The following is a 27,748-nucleotide window of genomic DNA, read 5'->3' as shown; positions in this document are numbered from 1 at the left end:
GCCTAGGCACATGACCTGAGAGACACATCACCCTTCACCTAACTCAGTGCATGACAAGTTTTTGACTTGTGTTTTTAATGAGAAATAATTAGGAAGAACATGTTTCATCCTTTGTACCCTTAATATACTTAGGATTATTAAAGGCTGTGACTTCTAAAAATGACACAAAAGTCTTTGTTACTGTCAGTAATACATTTCATAAAGACAGCAATGGATTGGTTATTTGGAGAATTGCTTATGTGTAGAAATATCTGCAGGTAGGTGACTACAGAGCCAATTCAGCAATAAACTGTCAGAAGAATATATTTACTGTTTCGGTCTCAGCAGTAGTAAAACATTTGTATGGAATAAATTTCAGAAAAACAGCACTGTAAATTGTTAGTGTCATAATGTGCTGTATACATTGTGGTGTCTTTGTATTTTGGTAATTCATCCTTTCTAAAGATGCACCATGACTTCGCCTCAGATACAATCTGTGTTGCTACACCAAATAGAGAGGTACATTGGGTCTTTTGTTTTCCAACAACTTGTTTATCGTCTCGGTGACTCTGCCTCTTGACCTTTTCCTTGCAGGCTCCCTGGAGGTTTGGACAGGCCTGTCCCCCTCATGCCCAGGAGATGACACCTACTATGTCTGGGAAACTTCACAGCTTGGTCCACTCATGTTACAACATACCTGTGAGCACAGACTTGTTGTTTAGTTTATATAAACTAACTGATGTTGCTCTGACACATATGTGCAGGATGTTGTTGGTGTTTCACTTTGTACTCAGTAAGATTTGTTCACATACTTTCTGCATTAAGAAACTAAAAGATTGAAGGGTAATTATAAAGCTAGTCAAAGGCCCTTGTACTTCACACATGTATTATATGTAGATTACATGCTGATTTACTTTAACTTAATAATTTAAATTTTATTTATTTATTTTGTTCTCAGTTTAAGTTTTTATTAGTTAGTTAAAAGACTTCGAGTAGCAAAGTGCTTTCATAGAGTAGCTGTGGTCCCAGCTATCCTATGAGAGCTGAGGGCAAACTGTAGCTCACGCTACACTAAAAAAGAACTATCATGATTTGACCAATTCATTTGGTTCATCTAACACTTTGCCTGCATTTTATCTGCATAGGTTTAATACATATTTCTGAATACTAATTATTTAACAGCTAAAATGAACTTAAATAATTGGTTTTGTTTTTTATTAGTTTTTTGGGTTATATTCCGTGAGTCTTTTCATAATCTGTTCTTTTCTCTGCTTTTATTCAGGATGTTGCTACATTAGGTCATTCTATTATTTTTTTTGATTGGTTAATTAATTCCTGCACTCTGTTTCTTGTATATTTGTGGTTGTTATGCCTTTTCCTGTTGTTTTCTAGATCATTGTAGTCGAAGTTAATCTCCTTCTGGGTTAACAGTCTCTCTGCTAAGGCTTTTCCAACTTTCCCCTAACTAGTTAATTTGGTTCTTTGTCAATTTCCACCCATATCTCAGTATTTAAGCTACTGAGTTTTCATTTTTCTTCACTGTATTCATCCATTTCTATGCTTTTTCACACACCATAGTCCTTGTAGGACTGTATAATTATATCGATTCTATGAAATTTATAGATTTTTTCCACCCTCGGAAGGTATCGATTTTTCTTCCGCGAATATTTGTCTATACATTAAACCAAAGGGGTCCATAGGCTTATACCATCTTTTTAACATGTCTGGTTTGTGACGGCGAGCAGCAAGACTCCACCTCCCCCAATCTCACTTTCAACTTGTGCTTAAAGTGCACATTATAAACTACACACCAGTTTTTAAATTGTGTTAATAGGCCAAGTAAAACCAGAGTTATGCTAAAATAAGTAGGCCTAGACCATATTTTTGTCAGAGAAATGTCAAAAACCGACGTTTCCGGTAATGTGAAAGGGAATGAGCTTCCAAACGTAAAAAACGAAACGCAACATTAAATTCCTTTGTTTTTGGAAATCTCAAATATTCAATAAATTATGATGCGTTGTATTTTGTTGCTAAGAAATGAAGTAAAGTTGCGCAAGTAACGTGAAGGAGAAGCAGAACGGAGTAGCAGCAAAAGCAGTGAGATCACGAAATGAATGCAAAGTTTAGATATCGGACTTGTGGCATCCACTTCGTAATTTGTTTTTAACTTAGTGCTTTCTGTTCTGTATATAAAGGATTACCTGAAGAATGAACACGCAACAGGCAGTGGCGCCCTGCTTTGAGGTGGAAAACGAAAAGGGGAAACCCGCAGCCGCAGTCTAGGCGCAGTGAGGATTGCCATAATGACTATGGCAGATCGATCATTCTTATTAGCAACTGACAAAGAGCATCAGAGACTGAGAGTACGATGAGATCCTGGCAGCTACTCAGAGATCCAAGCAGGGGAATGGCGGCGCTGCGCAGCTGCAAAGAGTCGATCACTATGGGGTGAGGCAGGGCCACTCCCCCAGCAGCTAGTAGTAAACAGCTTACAGTCACGGCTAACTCCGGGAGCCAAGTTAGAAAAGCCTTTTCCCTATAGTCCAAAAGACTTTTTTTTACTCCAAAATGCAGCCACAGTATGTCCAAAAAAAAAAAACATAAGTTCAATCATTTGCATATTGAGAGTTTATAGAGGCTGACAATCTCCTCACTCAGCCCCCAGATCACTGTTGAAACTTTGAGTTTTATGTCAAATCCACATTAATTAAATGACAGAAACTAATTTTCTCACTGCATCTTTGATTCATTTTGTCCAGCTGTAGACTGTTAGACTCTGTCCAATCAGAGGCAGGTATTGTATAGTTGGTGCTTCTAATCAGTTTTCAGTTAATTAAATCCAAGTCTATGGAACACAAAATGTCACTAAAATCACTCTGTCCTTCTAAAATCTTTCAGAAAATCGTAAAAGTGCATCGAATTGCATCATTTGCCAAATATCGCGATACATATCGCACCATAGTCAGAATATTGTATATCATATCGTATCGTGAGATTATTGTATCGCTACACCCCTAAGTTCTTTTTTTGTTTACAATGTGCAAAGACCTGTAAGTTTTCTTTTAATGAGACTTTCTAAAAGGCTTTTTTAAAGCAGATGTCTGTACCTTATCTTTGCCTCAACCAAACACATTATGACAAATGTATGCCAGCAAAGTAGCATCTTAACCATTTTTCTGGCAGGGCAAAGATGTATCTGTCACTGGTGAAGACTGCCTCATGGGTAATTCATGGTTGCTATTATTGTCTTGGCAAGAGAAGTCAGAGCAGACCATGTTGGGAAAAAAGTTTGGCCATGCATTTTGGATGGTTGTGCACTTTTTCCATGCACACCTTACAAAACTTGCCAAACAGAAAAAGCAGCAGGACTGAGTTTTTACAGGCATACATATTGTTGAATTTACACAGAAAGTTGATATTAATAGTAAAAACTGTTGCTAAAGGTAAAAGTCAGAGGGTCAAGGTGTACTTACAGTTGGATGAGGAAAAAGCTTAGTTTCTTCTTCTGCTACCAATTGATGAATGCAAGCAAATTTCCTCTGCAGAGCCATCTGGTGTTTAAAATGAGGGCTGCAGTAAGCAATGTGCCTGAAGCAGTCACATGCAAATCAAGTTTGTAGCACATTTTAGCAACAAGCCAGTTAAAAGTGTTTTCCATGATAACACCATAATGCAGTACTTAATTATGTTTGGAACAGCAAAAAAGCAGCAACAATTACATTTGATCAAATAGCTACCATAATAAAGAGTAATCACCATTAAATATTGTAATGACGACTGGAATTAATCAGTGATCCAGGGATAACTAATCAAAGCCAAATCTAAACAGGTGGGTTTTTAGCCTTAATTTCAATAAACTTGGTGTTTCAGTGTCTTTGTAGTTTATGTAAGTTTGTTTCAGATTTGTGGAGCCTAAAAACTGAATGCTGCTTGTCCATGTTGTCTAATTCTGGGAATGCAGAGTTGAAATGGTTAGGTAAGATTTATTACCCCCCTAAAAAACGTATTTGTTGTTCAGCAACTACCAAACACCAATGACAAATGGGCTAAATAGATGGTTAAAGTTAAAATTATTTTAATAGCTAAAATTTACTGCTCTCCAGAATTTCTTTTTGCAGTGCATAAAGTAAAGACATTCAGAGATATATCACTTACAAAGTGCAGATCTTGGAGAACGTGTATAAATCTGCGCTCTCTTGTGAAGACTCTACCGGGAGTCGTGGTGTGGGTGGAGCTGCAGGTTCAGTCGCGCTGTACCAGCTCTCACTCAGTTGAGAGGATGCCAGCAGTGGGGAAACTATCGCTTGGATGAAGAAAGCTGAAATGGACCTAAGTGCACATTCAGTTTCTTCTTTTCTTGAATACACCACAGAGGAACTCCAATATCATTTTCAGAAAATGTGATTTGATTTTTGTTTTCTGAACAAGCATTTTTTGGGGGGAAGTGTTGGTCTGTGTGTATGGTTCTCTTACTTCAAACATAGCATGGAGTGACAATGATGTTTTCATGAGAAAACTTACACTAAACTTCTCTTTATGGAGAAAAATGACTGACTCTAACTTGAGGAATAAAAGCAACTATGGGCTGTATTTTGAAACGTTCAACGTGTCCGCTCTGGAGCACGTCTTTCTCGACGACAACATCACGAAATGCGGTAACTTCACCATGGACCCGCAGGTCGTCGGCACCGGGATCTTCCTCGCCGTTTTCATTCTGGTGGCCATCGTCGGGAATATTTTGGTCATCCTGTCCGTAGTGTGCAACAAACACTTGCAGAACATCACAAACTTCTTCATCGTCAACTTGGCAATGGCAGACCTGCTGCTGAGCATCATCGTGCTGCCCTTCTCCGCATCCCTAGAAGTGCTGGGATGCTGGGTGTTCGGCCGGGTTTTCTGCAACATCTGGGCAGCTGTGGATGTGCTCTGCTGCACCGCCTCCATCCTAAGCCTCTGCATCATCTCCATAGACCGGTACATCGGAGTAAAATACTGCCTGAAATACCCGAGCATTATGACCGAGAGGAGGGCAGTTGTTATTCTGGTGCTTGTCTGGGTGTCCTCCACGGTGATCTCCGTGGGTCCCCTCCTGGGATGGAAGGAACCTCCGCCCGAGCATGAGACCGTGTGCGGGATCACAGAGGAGCCGGGTTACGCGCTCTTCTCCTCCCTCTTCTCCTTTTACCTCCCGCTCATGGTCATCCTGATCATGTATTTTCAGGTGTACATAGTGGCCCGCAGGACCACCAAGAATCTGGAAGCGGGAGTCAAAAGGGAGAGAAACAAGACCGCAGAAGTTGTGCTGCGGATCCACTGCCGCAGCGTGCTGGAGGACGCGCGCTCTGCCAGCTCCAAGAACAGTAAGACTCATCCGTTCAGAAGTTCCCTGTCTGTGCGGCTCATGAAGTTCTCCCGGGAGAAAAAGGCTGCCAAAACTCTGGCCATCGTGGTTGGAATGTTCATCCTCTGCTGGCTGCCTTTCTTCTTCTTTCTGCCGTTAGGTATGTTGAAGATTTATTATTGCTTCTTAAACTCATTTTATCCAGCAGCTCTTCGATTATTGAAGCCTTCCAAGCTATACGTGTTGTGTTACTCCAGACTCCTAATTCTTTGCAGAGGTGTTTAAACATGTTCTATATCAAGTCTCAACAACAAACTGCAGTGCGGTTTCAGGACTGTGTAAGGTAGACAGACACATTGTTTCCATTTGCCTCCCAGCCCTCCAAAAAATCTGTTAACTGTGTAATGCATGATTTTCTGCTCTGCCCAGAGTAGAAACACTTTTTGCATCAATTAAAGCTTTACTCTGATAGACAGGACTTTTTTCCCCACTACTTCTTGAAAAATACCATATGGTTAGTTTGATTAGATTGGATGAAAATAGTCTGTGAACCAAAATTTTTAAGTCTTCTTTTAATTTTTAGTAATTTGTCCATATTTTAATTCAAGCAGGAAAATAAGGACCTCTTGTTTTGAGACCTCTACCCCAGTCTCAAACATTTTGCTGCCTCTGACAAGTTTTATACCAGTATTATTATTTACTTAGCTTCCTGTATCTTTCCATCAACACTGACTACCTTGCCTGTCCCCTAGCATGACGCTGCCACCACTATGCCACACCTTGGTAATGGCATGTCCAAGACAATGTGCAGTATTCTTCCATCAATAATTCTCTCCTTGTGCAGCTTGCTCCGTGTCTTGATAGATTTGCAGCTGTGTTGTACTCTTTGCATTTTTAGATGACAGATATTAAAACAATCCTCTGAAAAATCTTGAAATGATCTTTTATAAACTAATTTTGCTTTAAAGATTTTCACAACTTTTAAAGCAAAATTTTAAAGCAAAACATGTCAGTTATGTTTCTTGGTTTTTGTGACTCTTTGTTCACTAAGTCCTTTATGGAACAGCTGTCTTTAAGGCTAAATTACACAAAGACTGACTAATTTTGCTGATTTGATAGCTTCTGAAGAAATTTGTTTGTGCGTAGTTTTATTTAGGAGTATCACATCAAAAGGGCCTGGACACAAACAGACATACCGCTTTTCAGATTTTAAGTTTTTGAAACATCTTTAAACCATGTATAATTTTCTTTCCATTTCACAATCATTAGTTTTTTTTTGTGTTGGTCTGTCGCACAAAATCTCACTACAATACACTGAAGTTCATAATTTAAATGTGACTAAGTCTGAAAAAGGGTTTGAATACAAACAAAGCACTGTAAAGATGAATACTATTTGCCGATGAGATAAGATATTCCTCATATTAACTATGGATGTTCACTATTAATAATTGATGTATTTGTAATCATTTAGAGTGATTAAGCATTTTCTACCACTGATTTAGCTGAAAGTGCAGTACCGTAATTAATCAGTGAGTAACTCTAAATTAACCACAGAAATGTGTAAGGTAAGGTCTCTGGTAAAATAAAAGCAAGCAAAAACGGTATCTGCTCTAGTGCCTCCAGAAAGTTTATTTTGGGGGAGCACTAAAAACCCTGAAATAGGCCACACACAAAAAATTACATTATTTTCATTAAAATCAAGCTTTTATCGTAATTACAAAAGGAGCAGCAAATTCATGACTCTTGCATCATTTGAACGCTAAATTCATTGCTTCTTCTTTAAGACTTTTTTTTTTTAACATAAAACCAGTTTAAAAATATTAAGGATATATAGTTTCACAATGACGTTGTCAAATATTTGGAGGTAACAAATTGGGTGGAAAGAGTCACTTAAAAGTGGTTTGAGCTGAACAACAAGAATAATCAGGTTCCCTGTCTGTTTATCTGTCCTAAAACAAGAACAGAACTGAACTGTTGGGACTTTAAGCAATTTAAAAGTGGTCAAACAAGCAGCCTAGTTACCAATACATCATAATTCATGTCCATAATTATTCCGAGTATGTAGAATTTATGAGAAGACTAATATAACTTGCTTGAAAGAGAAGCCAATAGACTGGCCTTCTTCAGTAATGAAACTAAATGCTTCTAAGGCCAAAGGGCTGCAACAGCCATGTTAATAATATTTATAGAGGGTTAGTTTCATATATTTAAAGGCAGAAAAGTTATGGAAAACTCCTCATATTAAATGCCACTTCCTGCTTTTAAAACAGGGTTCTTAAACAGTCTTGAAAAGTTTGGTAAAACATGAGTATCATGAATCACAGCTACATTCCCTTCCAGTTTGAGTTTTATATACTTGATTGTTTTTCATCATTTTTATTAGAATTATTTGCTAAGATTTGTCTACCCTTTAGCATTTTTTTAAATTGGGAACATTATTAGCATTTTCTGAAGATAAATCTGGTGTTGCCTTCAGATTAATAATAATAATTTAAAAAAAAAAACAGATTGGGGAAAAAAGCAACTATTCATTGATCTATTGATTTTTTTCATGTTATTTTTTTCAGTTTTGCTTGCTAAAAACTAATTTCCTAATGTTGATTGTACAAATACTTTTGACCACTGTAGAGGCAGTAGACACATGCAGCACAAATGATCAAATTATCCTTGAACTAAAACCCTGCTTACTGACGGTTTTCCTTCATATTTTGTGTGTGTGCGCATGCGTATGTGCGTGTCTGGGGTGTGTGCACGTGGGTACATGTGCATTTGTACTTGTACTTGTGTTATGCAACACATAGAGGACCACTTTCACAATATGTAGCAACAAAGGGAGGTCATTTGTGGAAAGTGGAGAGAGGAAAGTGCTTGGGTTTGGCATAAATACAGTCACTATGGAAGTCAAAACAAAGTCCTCAGTTTGCATAGAAGTATAAGGATGTGTGTGTACAACTGGTGCAACTATCAACATTTTCTGTGAGAGTAAAATGTTTTCTTTGATTTTCCTATAATTTTCAAATGAAAACTTTGTAGAAACCTTTGAAGTAGTTTGAAATGTCTCTCTTCAGTGCTACAAGAATGACATTTAGGAAGTGTGATAGCACACTGGCAGAGTAACAATCCAACACAATCTGTCGCCTATCATTGCAAAAGGCTGAAAACATGCCTGTGAAAGGAATCAAACTGAAGTTTGATCAATGTGTTTGATTGATTGTAAAAGCTATTTTGAACAATTCCCAAGCATCCCATCAAGTCTTTTGATATCTCACTCTATTCTTACTTTAGTGCTGTTCAGCAAAAGCAGGAAATTATGCAAAAACAGAAGCTGCTGCCACTGATTACATCATTTATTCAGTAGAAGAGAAAATGGCAAGTATATATCTATGCAAAGTGTTATAGAGATAATTATTTCTTGTGATTATACATGTGTAAACACATAAATGAGCGTTATTACAATTCCCACAGCAACCAAACACACTAGTTTTTAATAGGACTTAAATGACTAATCCATTTGTCTTATGAAGCACATTTAAGTTCTCAAACACTAAATTTGTGATAAAAAACAAATAAGTTTAATATAATCTTTGTTGTTCAAATAGCTGATTCCTTATGAGCCTTAATAACTTCTAATAGGCTTTATTAATCAGGAATAGGAGTGTTTATTTTGCAGTTAGTTTGTAAAGCATAAAACCCTTCGAGCTGAAATGAAATGAACTCTTCAAGCTGCTGCCAGTCTTTGCTAGGATTCTCTTGCAAAAGAAATTTTAAATAACAATCGGATTTTCTTGGTGAAGTAAGGGTAAATACATTTTTTTTTTTAATCAGTCTTTGTTAAAACCATCTGTTCAACAGATCTTTTGCCACAGACGTTGTTCAGTGCAGGGTGGTACGCCGACTTCCTCTCAGGATTTATTTCAAAATATAACATCCCCACAGGGATTAATGACGTATCATCTTATCAATCTCTCTGTGGGCCGACTGACTAAATGACTGATTGATGATTATGGAGGATCTTGCTTGCACAGACTCAGACAGACACACTGATTTTGGTCGATTGAGGAGATAATCATTAATGACTAACCTTTTATAGAGAGACAGAGGTGTAATTTTAGCACTCTGGGCCAACAGGGTCTTCTGTCTGCGATGATGCAAATGAAGTCGTAACAGTCTGTCTCATCTTTAAATCATACAGGTTAGCTCTGATAATACTTATCTTTAACATGTAAGTGCTTTAGACAAAGAGTTACTAAAAACTCCAGAGAAAGATATATTTTTAAAAATCATGTTTGTCTTTAAAAAAAAGCTATCATTTAAAAGACTGTGCATCCTGACAAATTAAATTGTAATACTTCACCAAAATATTGAAAATGTTTGTGATTTAATATAAAAAAATATAATCATTAAAAATATCCTATCATTAAATAGGATTTTTACACAGCCTCAGGACGACATCACATGATGCAAACCCCAGAGCTTGTAAAGCAGTTTGCTTTATAAAATGTAATGCTTTTCAGACTCGAGTACCTGTGGGATTGTAACCTCTAGAAACAGTTACTGTATATCTACAGTAAATATTTGTACAGCAGTTGTGCTTCATGATGTCTTCTAAACATTTCTAAAAAAGAAACAAAGCAAGCAACCAAAACAAAATGCTACCTCCTTCCTTGAATTGTTTATGATCTTATTTACAGGATTCCTATCTTGTACAAAACAAGATGTTCAACAACATGAGCTTTACCACTGGGCTCACTTGTGACAGACAATTTGCTTATAGTATACCAGGCAAGGCCAGTTCACACCCACACACACACCACCCCCCCCACACACACCCCACACTGTAATTTCCACTGTCTTACAGGAAGGAGAGTGACCAGAGGAGAAAAATGCTTGAAAATAAGAAATGCATTAATGAAAATAAAAAGTAAGCATGAATATTAAATAAATATTTAAGATTAAATAAAAAATTGCTAAAAAGCTAAAAACAAGTCAATAACAAAGGTAAATCAATCTTTAGTGTTTGTGTGAAAACTGGAGAGAGAATTCATCATGTTCTGAGTTTGATTTAAAGAAGTCAGAGGTTTCTACAAGTTGCTCCAGAACTCACTATCAAAGAACAAACAAACAAATAAACAAAAAAACCCACTAAATGCTGCCTCCCTTTGTTTAGTACGGAGCCCTTTAGATGGGGATTTTTTTTGTGTGTGTTCCCTCGCAATAAGTGTTGCGTTCCCTTGCAATATGCTTACTGCAATATTTGCTGGTCTATTTTGCATACAGTCACAAATGTCAATTTAAAATTTAAAATATCTACACATATAAAGCACCTGAGTGAAAATGTGTTTATTCTGAACTCTTTGGTGTAAGAAATTTATTGAAAATCATTTCGTTCACTGCATGTTTATGTCTGTTTGTGTAAGGTTGAGATGGAACTGCACATGAAAACGACCCTTTAAACCATTCAAACCACCAACACAGAAGAGACACACTCAAAACTGTCAGATGACCTGTGATAAAAATTCAGTAATAGTCCAAATAGTTTGAAAGTATTCTTTTCTTTCTTTCCTACTTATGGAAAGTTTCTATTTATATCATAGGTTTGTGGTGCATTTCTATCCTAAAGAAAAACACATAAAACTTCAGATATTTCACAACAAGATATTCAGATAAATGGAAAAACCTTAAGGAAAGCTTATATAGTAGCAGAAAGTACAATGGCCACCGTAGGAAAGGCTTACAGTATTCAATTATGCTGGATGAACTGATTAGTACATTATTGCGAGAGAACGCAAAACCTATTACCTCGCAAAAGTTTTGGAAGGTAACCTAAAAGAAAAAAAATTCCCCATATCCCCTAGAGGGCTCTGTAGTTTAGTCATATATATTTTAGTAAACAGATAAACAAATCTGTAAAAAACAAACACAACATATTTTGGTACTTAACAGACTTTTAGTGAACTTCAGCATTATTTGGTGTAACTCTACTACCAGAGGGCAGCAAAGTACTTACAATAGTGGCATTGAGTTGAACAGTGGCACTAAGTAGACATGCCACCTTGCCTCTGTGCTTGAGGAGAATTCTTGACAATGCACTAGTCTACACATTTCTTACAGCATGCTGACTTTCTGTGTGCAGATGTGACAGATGAGAACTTTTTTAAAATTAAAAGTTTTAACTTGGACTGTTTGATAACAGAAACCTTGAAAGTGGGCCCAAGAATAAGTCACTCATCGTTTTATTTCAGTGCAATAACATTAATCACCTAAAAAAACCAAATTAAATACAATTTCTCATCTGCCGCTGAGACGTACTACCAGTGCTGCGGCATCTGTTAGGAGCAACTTGATCACTGAGACACCGTTGCTGTATGAGAGTCATTATGATTGACAAATATGATTAACTCTGAACAACTGACATTTTACACTCTCCCAATATCACCACAGACACCTGGACATTGTCTGTGTTGGTATCAGGAGACTGTTTGGTTGTCAGTCCACAGCCTGCATAACTTTTAAGAACACTTTAGACTGGAATATATGAAATATTGTTTCCATCCTTCCACTACACAAATATGTAAATACACAATTTTTCTCTCAGTTATTACCTCTGCAATAAACAAAAATACACATTTTCACACATTGATACAGCTGCAGTTGTCAAAATTGTAATGAAATTAGTTCATGTTGAGTGAAATCTAACTTTTGATTTATGATTCCTGGCATTTTCCCAAGGTTTACATGTGTTTTTGTGATCCTTGTGAGAAGTTTAAACCTGGAACAGCATTAGACCAGTCAGTTTAACATAGATAAAATATCTATAATAAATCTGAGTCTTTGGTCTTAACACGACTCTGGTGTAAATAAGGTGTATGTGTAGCCTCAATGTTGAACTCAGATCTGTAGATTAAGTGGCATTATATGTTTTTTTCAATTTACTTTTATCATTAAGGCTTCATCTTCCCCCAGAACCATGGCTTTTCTGACATGTCTTGTTCCTTCAAAACAACAAACCCCCTGCAATGCATTGATACATGAAGCGCCCATGTCTCTAAGCTAAAACTTATCTAAATAACTACCAATATATAGAGCTCTAGAAAAAATGAAGAGCCCACTGCACTGAACCCCATGGAAAACCTCCTGGTTATTCCACCAAATATTGATTTCTGAACTCTTCTTAAGTTAAAACATTAGTATTGTTGTTTCTAAATGAATAAGAACTTGTTTTCTTTGCATTATTTGAGGTCTGAAAGCACTGTGTCTTTTTTTCGTGATTTTGACCGTTTCTCATTTTTTGCAAATAGATACAAGATTTTTGCTTGGAATTTCAGAGGCATCTTGTCATAGTTCATAGAATAAAATAACAATGTTCATTTTACTCAAACATTTACATATAAAAAGTAAAATCAGAGAAACTGATCATTTTAAGGGGTCTCTTATTTTTTTCCAGAGGTGTTTATATGTAGAATTTGCAAGTATTCAGTCCTTAGAAGTTAAAAATATTCTGATTTGTAGCAGTGTGATAATATAAAACTCACTGTATTTCAGTAGAATTCTTCATTTACAATATATCTGTAGTCAGTAAGGTAAAGATAGTGACATGTATTCATTGAATTCAACCAAAGTACCTGGTGATGACTTGGGACCAAGATTTGAAGGGTTAAATAAAAAAACAAAAAAACATGTGCCTCAAATTTTACATTTGAAAGAGATAACTCCCAAAGCGTTGCACCAAAGAGCTGTTAAGGATTATCTCTGCTCACATAAAAAGAGTCATCACAAAAACGTTCCTGAGAATCATGACAGATCTTCAGACTCCTGGGTGTGATTCAGTATTTCACCAAAAGTGCTCAAGTTTTGCTTGCATTCACAGTTTGCCTTAAAAGGTAAATCTGTGTATGTACTGAAACACCAAAGTAAGATAGGATTCAAAAAGGGCAGTCGCCTTGCAGACATGAAAAAACGTAAACAAGTTGATAGGCAGTAAACAAGCAAAGTGGGGGGGGGAATGATCAACCTGTTGTCATGGTGCTTGGCCTTGCGTCAGAGTGGTGAATCATGTGCTGTCTGCCTTGAAGGTGATGTCATTTTACTAAGAAAAATCTGCGTTAAAAACATCCCTCAATATCTCTATTCATATTAGGTGAGCAGATCTGACTTGGTGAATATTTCTTGTCAAAGTTGAAAGTGAGATATAAATAACACTCCTGTAAAAAAAACCTCCTCTAGTAGGCTGTATTTTATGGTTCAGTAGATGACACATTCATATGCATTTGATGGTACACAGTGTGTTGTCTGTAGATGATATCAGAACAGCATGAGACCATCACTATGAAAATTACATAGAAGGCATTTCCACGTAAGACAATTGTACTTCTCGGCTTGACATTAGCATGCTGCCAGGCAGCCACTGTGTCACTGTTCAGTTCTGTGTGACATAAAACCTAGACTGGAGGGTTGTCAGGATAGGTGGGAGAACAGTAAGCAATCACAAACAAAACATTCAAGAAAATACATTATTTTATAGAAAAAACAGATTTTAGAAAGAAACAACAGTGTTTTATTTGTGTTGAGCTCAAGGTGTTGTTGAGCTCAACATTTTAAATACTTCCTTGTACAGCACAAATTATTTACAGTTTCTTTGTTTTTTTTTTTTTTTAGAAAGAAACTGCACTCTTTTACTTTTAAAAAAGACGAAAGAGTGGAGTGTACAGAATGCTACAAACATCAACAACCCATTTGTAAGAAAGCTTTTTAATTTTTTTTTAATGTTTTAGTTTAATTGCAAGTAAGCATAAAAAAAGTACCAAACCTCTTATTTCCGGACTACAGGGAGCCCCAAACTACAACCTCATAACACTCTGAAAATATGGTGACCCAAAATAGTGCACAGTCACTTACGGTCAAGAAAGTGTTACAGTAATATCAAAGTGCCTTGCAAAAATATTTAAAAATATATATTTTTGTAATCTATTTTGTTGATAGAACAATGTAAAGTGATAAAATTTTTTGCAGTGAAAAAAAAAAAATGACACAAAATAATTACAAATAAATGTCTGAAAAGTGTGGTGTGCATTTGAATTCAAAGTCATTGCCTTGTATCTTGGTAACTACAGCATTTTGCAGATTTTACTAGACTTTTCCATTTAATCCTAAGGAGTTCCACTTCAGACAAATTGCATGGATAAGCATCTGTAGATTTGGGACTTGGATGTTGGCCTATATTTTAACAAGGCAATGTAACACAATATGTTATTTGTTAGTAAATTATTAAAATAATTAACTTGTATTTTTACCCATGCATTGTTCCATCAAATCTGAACATATTCACTGTCCTGCTCAAAAGAAACAATCCCTCAGCTTATTGTAGATATCCCCTTGTTTTATTGTGGGGATGGTGTGTTTACTGTGACATGCAGTGTTAACTTTTCTTCCTAGTTTGCTGCATCCCCTAAATATTTTTCAACAATGGGTATCTTTTCAACCCCCTTCCAAAAATAAGTTTCAGTGGAAGGTCATTGTTTGGCAAGTTTACATTTGTGCCATGCTCTTAACATTTTAAGATGCTGCACCACAAAGTACTCAATGAAATGTTCAAACTTGGGGTGTTCCTAACTTGATTGAAATTTCTCCACAATTTTCTCCTTGAGCTTTCAGCTGTGTTTATTGGTCTTCATATTGCTTGCTCACTAACATTCTCTAACACAGTGGCTCCCAACTCTGGTCCTCAAGGACACAGCCATGCAATCACTTGAACTGACATATCTAAAACATGCAGGACATGGGGGACTGAGGGCCGGCGTTGAGAACCACAGCTCTCACACATCTCTGAAGCTTTCACAGAAAACAGCACCAGTTCACAACAAATGTGGCACTTTACAAAAAACAATTTTTTTCAATTCTATCACACATGCATTCCAATTGATCCTAGAGATCAAATATTAATAATGTTGACCATCTTTCACAGCTTCACTCCTTTTCTGGGTTCCCTGTCTGCCCACTTTCCGATGCTCAGTTACAGCTCTCCTAGAAAAGCCTTTCTTTCCTCAGAGGTTTTGCACAACCAAAAGATATGATTCAGCCTGCAGTATAACCCAGTCCATGTTTCATCTAACATATTTTCTGTCCACGATGGACGCTGCCCTAAAAAGAAACCTGGATCATCCACTGCATATGCACTTTCCCACACCGTTAACAAACTACTTGCTGTTTTGCATCCTGAGTATCTGAGTGATTTCTGCATGAGGGTCAGGAAGCTTGCAAGGGCATGAGAGCTAGGCATGCCATTGCTCCAAAGTTATGTAGGAAAACTTAAAAGGATCTGTCTTTCACTTCAGCCTGGCTCCAATGAAACGGATAAAAACCCACATGTGGGGTAACATTTTTGATTGATTGACTACTTTATTTTGAGCTTTTAAAGATATACGTCATGCCTACTGTGCATGGGGATTTAATCCTAAGTTTCATGTCGGGATACCTCATTAAATTTCCACATGTATTTTAATTTGAGTACATTTCATAAAAGTATTTTTCACACAAAAAGTACTTTTCAACAAGAAAGGTTGATAAAAGAAGCTACACAGCAAAATAATTTTCACTCTAACATAAATTTAACGTGATTTAAATAAAGGAAATACTACAATTTAGATTAATAAAGGGATATATTACGGGAACATTCACGTTTTTATGTATTTCCTGTTAGTTTGGTCCTCTTGGTTTAATTCAAACACCAAAAACTCACAAAACAAACTGTATGCTCATTTTATGCTGCTACAGGGCCAAGTAGAAGTATAGAATCCCTGTATTAGTTTAATGAAATTTGATTTAAGATTATAAATGTAAATGGGATTTTCTCCTCCAGTTAACAACCATCTGCTACTTTGTGTTGGTCTTTTACCAAACTCCCAAGAAATATATCGACATTTGTGACAAATGTAAAGACACTTTGTGGGTGGGAATGCTTTTAAAAGATGCTTCAGGGAAAAAGAAATGTAAGAATTCTCTTACTGTGCAAAGATTTTGCTATAAAATTCATATTTCTTTTTGTCTCCATCTGTTTTTTCAGGTTCTTTTTTCCCAGCACTAAAACCATCGGAATCTGTGTTTAAGTTTATCTTTTGGCTGGGATACTTCAACAGCTGCATCAACCCAGTGATCTACCCCTGCTCCAGCAAAGAGTTCCAGCGGGCGTTCACTCGGCTCCTCAGATGCCAATGTCACCAAAAGAGGAGGGTCCTGCGCCGCTTCTATGACCAGAGGTGGAGAACAGCTGTGAAGGGAATGACCAGGGATCAGATGAGGGACTATGCTGCTGGCTATCCAATGCATGAATCTTGTGGAAGGTCATTGATACACAAGAGGAAACATTGCTCCCTGGGGTTAAAGAAATTGAGCCTTTTTTCACCCCTGCAAAAGTCCTCCTTCCAGTTCAAAGAAAAAGTGAACGATCTCTCCAATAAAATCAAAGGAGGAACAGGAAAAGGCACTCCACCTGCCCTGGGCGAGACTGAAACAGTGGAAACAGTCTCTATGGGGATTTACAATTCCTGTGAGCAGAGCAGTTTTCAGTTCTACGATTTGGCAGAGTGTTACGGCCTTAAAGAGACTGACATTTAGAGAGTCTCTGAGGACACTTTTAGCTATTTTCAAAGGACCATGCTGCTTCTTCTCTCCAGACACTGTGATGGAGCATACTTCTATGGTCAGAAAATGCAAAGAACGGCAAAACTAAGAGTAATGACTTGACACCAGCACAAACTGGACTTAAGCTTTGTTTCATTGCAAGTCGTGTTTATGTACATGATGTGGATAAAAAAGTACAGTTTTGATTCCCTGGATTTATATTTAGTCATTTTAACACACGTTCATGTTCCTCAGCCCATAACGTGGGTTAGTCTGTGTTGATGTATTCTGTTAAATTATATTTCTGACAGCCTCCTTGTGTTCAATTATTAGGCAACTGATGATGTGTAAAATGCAACTGTGACATCTATGATTTTAAAAAAATAGGAAGAACAAAAATCTTCTAGCTGCTTGGAGAAAGTGCAAGCATAAAAGTCAAAAGTGCAATTTTTATTGTTGATTCAAACTTTGGAGTGTAATACATCAGAAATATTATATTCCTTCTGAAATGTTTGTAAAGTTTATCTTCTGTTGCATTTGTAGGGCAATCTGATACAAATATGTACATCAAAATGTAATTTGCCCTGCCAAGTGATCGCAAATGTGAAATAAATGTGCTTCTTTCTGTTTTGTAATGTAATGTTTTTGTCAGACATAAAGCAAAATAAAAATGGGAGAAAAAATATTTGAGAAAATTTTTTTTTGAGAAAAATACTTTTATGCTTGACAAAAGAACACACTGATTAATGAATCCGCTGCATTTAGAAAATATCGTTGCTCGATTTGGACCTTTTTCTCTACAAGACCATTCATGTATATTTTTTTGATTAAAGGTTATGCTTAGTATGTTCTATAAATTATTCTTAAAAGCAACAAATTAAATGTACAATCTCTACACACTATATATGGCTGTGCAAAACTAATGTAGTTGGAGTTGATATCTGTTCAACAGGTTGCTGTTTTGTTCTAAACTAAAGAGCTATTTCACCTTTTTAATGAGAATCTTTATTACAATTGTGTAAATAACAAATCTCAGCACAGAAAAAAAACAATGGTTAGTGAGAATTAAGAATAGTCATCAAATGTAAAAATAAAACGTTCATATTTGGTTTCTATGGGCTTTCCATAAACAAGAGGGGTTAGGAACCATGGAAAGAAGGACTGTGTCAGCTGGCACTTTTTGCGAGAACTTCCACTGTGTTTATCTGTGTGCAACCACTGCACCCTTTATCAATTTACTTAACAACTTTCCAACAAGATTTGTATTCATAAAACTTTTTAGAGGGGTTTTAGAGAACACAGTAAGGAGTATGTGCCCTTTACTCAGCCATCAAGTTTGCTGGACCTCCATCTGATGGGATCTGATGACATCTGTTGGTAGCAGACCACACTACACAATCCAGATTGCAGGTATTTGCTCAAAATTCAGAGACAAAGACAGAGGATAGAGAAGGGTAAGAAAAACTAGACAAAGCCAGATTCAAGATATATTTTTTAGAAGTTTCTCTTATATTTACTCTCTCATTCCTGAAAGAAAAAAAAAACGAGAAAGAAAAAACTTTTCAAAGCTTTTTATCAACTCATGTTAGAAAAGTCATCCACAGCCATATGTTGATTCCACTTTCACAGCTTGCAGTTACATGACGCATCAGAGGCAGCCAAAGTGACAGCCTGCCCAGACTCCTAATTGTGAACTGACAGCTTTGATCCTGTTTTAACGATATGATTCTGAGTAAGGCTCTGCGTTAATAAACAGACTGCAGCTGGTGGCTGACTATTTTGAGGACTAATTTGCAGTGCAATCTGGGCACTCAGTATCTAGGATTAAGCTACGATTTACATTAGGAGGCATTATGCAGAAGAACACAGACCTTCAAGTTATGTTTTCAAAAGTCAATTTTTTTCCCTTTTGACTTTTGACTACTTTACTGTATGCAGTAATAGACATAAAGTGAATTATGCTTTCAACATTTAGAAGCTGTTAGCAGATGTACATGTAGCATCACACAAGACCACATTTCTGTTTTGGATAGCTTGAAATTAATTAGACAGGCTTTTTTAATCAATCAATCAATCAATCAATCAATCAATCAATCAATCAATCAATCAATCAATCGAGTTTATTTGTATAGCAACAAGGCAGTTCAAAGTGTTTACATCATGAAAACATAAAAATATCATAAACACATCATACAGTCACCACTTATGAAACCAGTAACCGACATTGCATTTTGTCAAGTGCCATCTTTAAAATCATCAATAAACATCAAAAATAATGTTCCATTAATGACTATTAATTTTAGTCAGTATGTTTAGAACGTACATGTATCTTGTGTATTAATTTAAAACATTTGAAAGAGAAACAAAACTGTCATTAGAACCCAATAAATAAACAAACTGATAAATTAAGACTTTTTCTTTCTTTTACAACACACTCTGAGTTGCTCTTTAAGTTCTGATGTGAGGCTGACTGCATAGGGTAACTGGAAGCTGTGCGTCCGGCTATTTTTTACAGGTTTGTTTGATATATCTAGATAATTACTTGGTTATCATTATAAAGAATTTGTTATTACATAGTCATATGTAGTTTGTGCTTCAAAAATCAGCTTTATGTTTTCTGTTCACCTTAATCCTTTAGTAATATCAAGTTTCAAGCCAGTTAATGCTTGTTTATACCCTCAATAGCTTTCTGTTGATCCATAGGTGAAGGGTTCAGCATGGTGTAAATAAGCATGCCATGCTTATAAACTACAAAACCAACAATACATTGTTTGTTTTCACAGAATATGTAATTTTTATGAAAAATCTTAATCCTGGCCAAAAACAAACTGAATTGTATTTTCCATTTAGATTCATACCACTACTATTAAATGCTCACTGCTGAAAATTAAAGTAGAACAGAACACAATAGAAACTTTTTTATCTTAAATTGGATTTAGTAAAACATGACATTGTTCATTTACATTAGTCTATAAACAAAAGATAAAATACGCAAACCTTTTCCAAACATAGCAGAACAATATTAAAAGCATTTACATTTCATATCAGACAAAATAAAATAAAAATTCACCATAAACATTGTCTGCAGCTTATGACAGTGTGGTCACTGTCATGCTTACCATTGCTCAATGTGTGCAAAGGTAAGCATGACCAACTGAAACTTTTCATAAGAGAAACACTAAAACTTTTAACTGTTCACATTTAGAAAGAAAACATGACAGTTTGAAACCTGTTCTTTGAAAGGTTTGTTTATCAGACTAATTGTTTTCAGTGGAAGCACTTTAATTAAAGTTTAAGGGTTTAAGGGCTAGGTAGGATCTACCTAGTGGTGGAGATAGACATTTCTTATAGGGGTGGCCAGGCTGGGACTGCTGCCCTCTCAGGGGTCTGACTAGTGTACTGGAGTTTAATTTAATATTAGGTATCACCCAAAAGTCTTGCTCTTACTTGAGGTTTTTATAACTACATGAAACATATACGGATACCTTAATTTCACAATGACTCTCTACATTAGTTTTTCTCTTTCTTAGAATGCGACAACTCCATTCCAGACGATATTTCAGGTAAACACACCTTGCAGCTGAGAAACATGAGGAACGCTCTACGAAAACAGCGATTGAAAAATCCATACAGGAAGGGATTTAAAGATGAGTTTATATATCCCAACCAGAGAAAAACATCCCAAACGACCCCTTCGGTGGTGTACTCAATGAACGGATCCACAATGTTGACAGTGAAGAAAGGCATCCAGAAGATAAGGAAAACTCCCATTATGATACCTAAAGTTTTTGCGGCCTTTCCTTCCCTCTTCATAGTATTGCGGTGTCTTTTTTTCTTGCTTGAGTCTTTGCCCACTCCAGCAGCCATTTGGCTTTCCATGGCACTAATCTGCTTGGCCTGTCGCTTTGCAGCTTTGAAGATCTTCCAATATGCCACAAGCATAATAACCATAGGCAAGTAAAAGGCTACCAAAGAGGCCATGACAGCATAAACACGGCTGACCAAGAACACACACAAGTCTGAAGGAATAAAGATGTCAACATCAGCAACATGAAGATCTAGCATTATGGGGCCAAATGAAATGAGCATAGGAACAGTCCAACAAATAGCAATGAGGAGAGCTACATGACTGTTGGACATCTTTAGGGAGTAAACCAGGGGATTGCAGACTGCGTAATACCGATCAAAGGCAATGCAGCTGAGATGGAATATAGAGGCAGTACACAGCATGACATCTAGGCTGGAGTGAAGCCTACAAAAAAGAGACCCAAAGTACCAACATCCCTCCACAGTTCGAATCATGCTAAAAGGCATCACTAGCAGCCCAACAAGGCAGTCAGCCACTGCAAGGGACAGAACAAAAGAATTTGTTGGCGACTGTAGCTGTTTAAAGTAGGAAATAGACAAGACAACCAAGAAGTTTCCCACAACAGTGCAGCCTGTGCCAACTGAGAGGAAAGCATACAGGAAAATCCGTGAGATCTGGCTCCTCAGTGTGGCGCATGATGGTAGTTCAATATGAAGAGAAGTGTTATCATTTCCAGGCCATGCCAGGCTGCTGTTCTCCATGGTCTGCTCAAGCCTGTCAAAGCACACATTCAGTTGTGAATACAGAAACACATGAAAAATACCTTCAAAGAATTTTTATTTTACATTAGCCAAAATATGGGCGTTGGCCTCATATTGACATAAACTCCATAAAGTATCTACTGTATGTAGTACTGTGAGGAGGAAGATGAGAAAAAACAGAGCCAACAAAGCAGATGAGCTGAAGGCCAATATTAAAGCAACCTGGGCTTCCTAATACCTCTGCAGAGCCATATAATGTAATGCCCCACTGATGCAGTAATACCTGCAAAAAGACCTCTGGCCAAGTATTCGGTGCAAATGTACTGTACTAAGACATACTGATCAATAGGCTGGCATTTTTGTGTAAAACTCCTTTTTATTAGTTTTATGTAATATTTGAGTATTCGGACAAAATAAATTTAGGTTTTTCAGTTGGTGGAAAGAGCTCGGACTTTATCATTTACTGACATTGTGTATATAGAGTTGTCCTCTGACCCTGATCTCTGTGTGAATACACAATTTTTTTCAGGTCTATGTGAACTTTAACTATATCTCTTAATGCTGAATCCTATCGACATATCTGCATGAATGACACAGTCACAGTTCAATGCATGAATAGCATTGCTTTTTTAATCACAAAGTTCTCTACCTAATGTGGTTCAAGTAATTTACAGTTATTAAACAAAGCATCATTGTTCTTCTTCCCTTGCAAATTGCTTTGCAAAACATATACGTGCCTAAGATATTTTAAAAAGATAATATTTGACTAAACATTTTGTTATTTGCTTCTGGCAATTAAAAATATAGCTAAATAGTTTACAATATTTATTTTTATTTCTTGGCTACGTTAGTACCTGTTGTGGATTATTGTAGAAACAGCTTATGGATGATGCTGACAGAAACAAGAGTAGACCATACAAACATGTTTCAAGCGTCAATTAAAATAGCTATATGCCTCCTCTTAACCAATGGTACTAAGAATAGTAATCACAAGCTAATTTATATATATATTGTTTGCATTAGGTTGTGATCTAAAGTAACTCACCTAGAAGGAGGAGAGATGATCGTCTGCCCTCACGTCTGTTCCATAGTAAAATGCTCTATCACCCTTTGTTTCATCCAGATGACAGAGATGGGAGAGGTGGGAGGTGGGTTTTGATGAATGCATGCAACAATAACTACCATGACAAAATATACTCTGCCAACAACTCCCTTGCCAAATCAATTCTATTATTATAGAAATGACAAATGAGGGACTTAGAATTTTAAATGCTCTGATGAAACAGTCAGTTATTTGTTGTATGTTGAAAAAACAGTGCAGCATCCAAGCATAATAAAGTTGGTTAACAACTTTATTATTAATAAAATAATAAACTTTAACAACTTTATTGTTAGTAAAGTTGTTAATCATAGCGGAATTTTGCATTTAAGCTTAGAAATACAGTTGCTTTTAAGAAAACCAATTCACACAGAAGAGAATAACAATAACAAATGCCATTTTAAATTAACTTTGGGACTTATTCACAAATATTTACAACACAAAATACTTTGATAATTTGCTGTATGTATTGTAAAAGATGGCACTGCCACTGAAAGTAGGACCAAATACATGAAAACTTTCTATTGTTTTTCGAACAAGTTAATTGTGGTTTACAACGACAATTATTGAATTTTGCCACTTTTCCACTTCCAAATTATTGGGGCCTCCCATAGCAAAGCATAGGAGAGCATTGAAATGCCTTGCTTCATTCCATGCCTCTATGCAATGTATGGAAGGCACCTATTACTCTACACCTCAAAATAACTGCTGCTTCCTTTCACCATTAATGCGGCTCGTGCACCCCTATGTATCAAAACAGCTGGATCTAGGCATGCGAGCTAATACTTCTGTTGGCATTTCAAGTAACCATGGCGACGTAATTAGCAAAAAAGAGCCAAATTAAAATCAAAATTCTAACTGTTTACTGTTTTGTGTCAGAGTCAAAACGGAAATAGAATTCTGTCTCCCCCTCTGTGTCTCACTCACACATGACAGTTTTCAGAGCGAATTAATTACCATAGCAACAGAACACTGATGAGCGCAGAGATGTAGAGAACTACAGAGATGGCGGAACACTAAGATCCTACAGAGGAGGGCAGAGCTTCCAGTTAGAAATACAGAGAAACCATCTTGGAAGAAAGCTTACTACAGACAAGTACAGTATATATGTTTTAGAATATATTTATCACTAATGACAAGAAAACAAGAAATTTCATGTTTTTTTAACAATAACAATATTTGTTGGTTGTTAATCTGTTGCTAGATGAGCGCGTTTTCTGGTAACCAAGTGCTACAAAGTAAACATCTGATTTTTACTTATGCAAAATTTACCAACAGTTAATTTCCTCTATCAAAGCAGATAAGCAGTATTTCAAAAGAGCTTAGGTTTTACAAACAATAATATTACGTCTTAATAATTTTGTGTTAAGAAATTAGTGGGGGGGTTTTCTGGTAACGAACTGCCACGAAGTATAAATCAGATTTTTACTTTTATGTTGAATGTTTGTTTTATAATATATTCACCACTAATGACAAGAAAAAAATATTTTCACTTTTTTGAAAAATTTACTAACTGCACAATTCTTGTTAAGTAGTATAAGTAGTATTTCAAAAGAGCAGCAGAAATCTTCTGTTTTTTGAACAATAACAATATTTGTTGTGAATTTGTTGCTAAGAGATGAGTGTGTTTCTGGTAACCAAGTGCTACGAAGTAAACATCTGATTTTTACTTTTGCAAAATTTACCAACTGTAAATTTATTGTGTCTAAGCAGATAAGCAGTATTTCAAAATAGCTTATGCTTTATAAACAATAATATCACTTGAAATTAATTTGGTATTAAGAGACGAGCATTTTTTCTGGTAACGAACTGCCACAAAGTATAAATCAGATTTTTGCTTTTGTGTTGAATGTTTGTTTACATTTACCACCAATGACAAAAAAAAAAAAAACATTTTCACTTTTCTGCCAAATTTACCAAATGCACAATTCTTGTTAAGTAGTAGTTTAAGTTAAGTAGTATTTCAAAAGAGCAGAAAAAATCTTATGTTTTGTTGTTAATCTGTTGCTAAGAGATGAGCGTGTTTTCTAGTAACCAAATGAAAAGAAGTAAACATCTGATTTTTACTTATGCAAAATTTACCTTCAGATCTAATAACTTCCTCCAGTATTTCACAGCAAAATCTCAGAATATTTCTAAAACCATAAGCTGAGAAGGTCTTATGGGAATATCTGAAAACAATTCTGAGGTATTCTTTTCATAGGTGCAAATTTTTACACACTACAAAACAGCTCTTGTCATCCTTTTCATGTGCGCCAGGGTTCAATGGACCTAAAACAATCCTGTTGAGCTCCTGGGCCTCAGCCAGTGACAACCGCTTTTCAAGTGTGGCAAATATATTCTAATTAAACACAGGGGAATTTTTAATCAGGGCTTGAATAAAAGTCTCAATAGCTAATTTTTTGTATTAACAAACCGGTTATTCATATGAGTAGAACAAGTGTGCTCTCCAGGAAAAGCAGCATGGTGCATATGTGTTCCTGAAATGAGATCATGTTGATTCTAGTGCGTTGTTGAATTCAATAGACAGCAAATAAGGTGACCTACCTCATATGATTACTCATGTCATTATAAATACCCTGTGATGTTTGTAAAAAATAAATGTGTGCACAAAAAAACCATAGCAGACACGGAAGCTCATATTACTTCATTTGACCCGGTTTGTCAGTGTCCAACCCTATCTTATCTCAATGACAGGAGATAAACGGTTTTCCTGTAACGATAAGTTGGTTCTCTGTCATTAGCACTTTTAGTAGTGAATGAATATGGTTGATTGACAGCTCTAAGACCCTCCTCCTGGTTCTGATTGGTTGTTTTTGGTTGGTACAGTGCTTTATTTTAGACAGCAATAGTTGCTCATGGAGGAGGTGGAGGAGATTATCTGTCTGATAGCAAACTATCACGACATGGTGACAGCTTTAACAAGTATGAAAAAAAGGATATTTTTTATTAAAGTTATATTCTGCACCTTGAACAAAATGAAACAACATAGCATTATTTGAGAAGCCTGGATTGCTTTATGTATACTTTGCATGTTGCCTGTGACTGTTGCTGGTTGGGAGAAACCTTTCTTTAAGCTAACACTAACAATAAAAAACAAATTAGGCAACCTATTTGCATGCAGTATACGGAGCATTGCATGTAAAATCCTCTAGAAGTAAATATTGTGCTAGTTTCAGTATTGTACAAAAAAAACAAGGCAGCTGCAAGCCTTTAAAATTGTTTGCTTTTGATGGGTCCAATGGATTCCATCTCTTTCCATCCCTTCTTAGAGATAAACAGAAACTTTCGGTAAGAAGGAAAGAAAGGAAAAAATACATCCAAACTATTTGGACTATTTCTGAGTTATTTTCAAGGGGTAATGAAGTCATCTGACAGTTTTGATTGTGTCTTTTTGTGTTGGTAGTCTGAATGATTAATAAAGGACCGTTTTCATGTGCCGTTCCACTTCAACCTTACACAAACATAAACATAAACAGTGAATAAATCAATTTTCAATCAGTTTATTGCACAGAAGAGTTAAGAATATAAAAACATGTCTTCACTGCGACTCTTTAAATGTGTATATATTTGAAATTTTAAACTGGCATTTGTGACTGTATACAGAATAGATCAGGGTGTATTTGCTTATTGCAAGGGAATGCAAAGTTTTGCAAGGTAACTCAAAAAAAAAATCCCCATGTCTCTGTAGTATAGCACCAGGTTTTTGTGGTTGGAAAATAAAAAAGGCAACCAATAAAAAGTGGTTTGAATAAAACCAATTTATTTAATCAAGATCAAAAAACATAATATGCAGTTATAAGATGCTCAGAATTTAATAAAGTTTAAAGCTTAACTTAAGTTTAACTATTCTTACAGACGGTATATCTAACTTGAAAAAATCTGTGAAAAAATATCCATTATGTTTGGCAGAAGGCAGCCCTCTGCTGGTATGTCCAACCTACTACATACTGGTATGGTGACTAGAAATCCAGCCTTTTTGCTAATGAATACTGAAATTCTTTAGATAGAGCAAAACAAATTGTGCACAATTATGCAATTTCAATTGCCTAATCAATCATGATTACTGTTTCAATCAATCAATCAATCAATCAATCAATCAATCAATCAATCAATCAATCAATCAATCAATCAATCAATCAATCAATCAATCAATCAATCAATCAATCAATCAATCATCTATCGTCAATATCTACTTGTCCTTTTAGGTATCGTGTTTCTTGTTTCCTGTGTAACGTTGTAAAGGTAGCTCAATTCACTTTAACTTCACTCTTCTGAAAATTATAATTAAATTTACCTTAGGACAAGGTAGTCCTTGTCTTTTTTTCACAACTTCAATTCCAAACTGTTTTGGGCTTTTTTGTTTTGCTTTTAAAGTAATTCCTTTCGGAGTGGGCTTTCAGTCCATATTGGTACATTGCTCGTTACAGTGCTAATAATAGTAAAGGACACTCTGCAGAAAGCATTTAAAAGCCTTTTGCTTTTGGTCTTTGGTAAATGTGCTAATTTTGAGTCAAAATGTGCATCTCTGGACTCAGCACTCATCACCTAAGGTAGTTGGTCATTGCAGTTGTGTTTACACTTGAATAAAACAGTTTGGCCAAATAAATGGAGAAAATTAAAATATCTAAGCATTTTATCAAGGGATGGATTCATTGAGGAATTTCACAATTCTCCCTTAGAGTTCTGCTTGTCTCCACAGATAATTCAAATTTAATTCAAATCGTCTTAATCAAAAACTTACCATGGACCTTACATCATCATCTCCCCTTGTTCAAATGGTTTAAAGGAAAAGCAACCTTAATGAATATGAAGTACTTAATATGAAGTATAATATGAAGTAAAGCAAATTATATAAAAAATTCAGATTAATCTGGCATGTAAAAACTATAAATTATCTTGATTATCTTACAAGACTTAAAGGGGGAAATATTTTCAACATTACACTGCGTCAAAAAAGCAATGTATTTTTATTAGTATGTATTATTCTGTTTTCAACTATCTGTAACAAATTTGATCAAAAATATAAAGTTTATAATAGTTAAATTCTCATAAGTCTGTAAAAAAGCCATGCATACAGTACTCAGTTGCAATGCCATTGTAAATCTAAAACAAAGTAAAATAAAATAATCCCAACATAGGTC

General features: G+C 35.9%; 1 protein-coding gene across 1 annotated transcript; it reads left to right on the top strand.

Moving 5' to 3' along the window:
- The first annotated feature begins 4,266 nt into the window (after window positions 1-4,266).
- Window positions 4,267-17,561, top strand: adra1d (adrenoceptor alpha 1D). The gene is made up of 2 exons (XM_005810407.3): window positions 4,267-5,480; window positions 16,380-17,561. The coding sequence occupies exons 1-2, from the start codon at window positions 4,487-4,489 to the stop codon at window positions 16,928-16,930; spliced, it is 1,545 nt and encodes a 514-aa protein (XP_005810464.2). The 5' UTR covers window positions 4,267-4,486; the 3' UTR covers window positions 16,931-17,561.
- The last annotated feature ends 10,187 nt before the right edge of the window (window positions 17,562-27,748 follow it).

The sequence above is a fragment of the Xiphophorus maculatus genome, chromosome 5 (assembly GCF_002775205.1).
Source record: "Xiphophorus maculatus strain JP 163 A chromosome 5, X_maculatus-5.0-male, whole genome shotgun sequence".
Lineage (NCBI taxonomy): Eukaryota > Metazoa > Chordata > Actinopteri > Cyprinodontiformes > Poeciliidae > Xiphophorus > Xiphophorus maculatus.
This window is presented reverse-complemented; position numbering and strand designations above follow the sequence as displayed.

Coding starts and splice junctions, on each gene's coding strand:
- adra1d (XM_005810407.3), top strand. CDS start 4,487: ATGAGAAAACTTACACTAAACTTCTCTTTATGGAGAAAAATGACTGAC. Junction 5,481..16,379: donor CTTCTTCTTTCTGCCGTTAG/GTATGTTGAAGA, acceptor CTGTTTTTTCAG/GTTCTTTTTTCCCAGCACTA.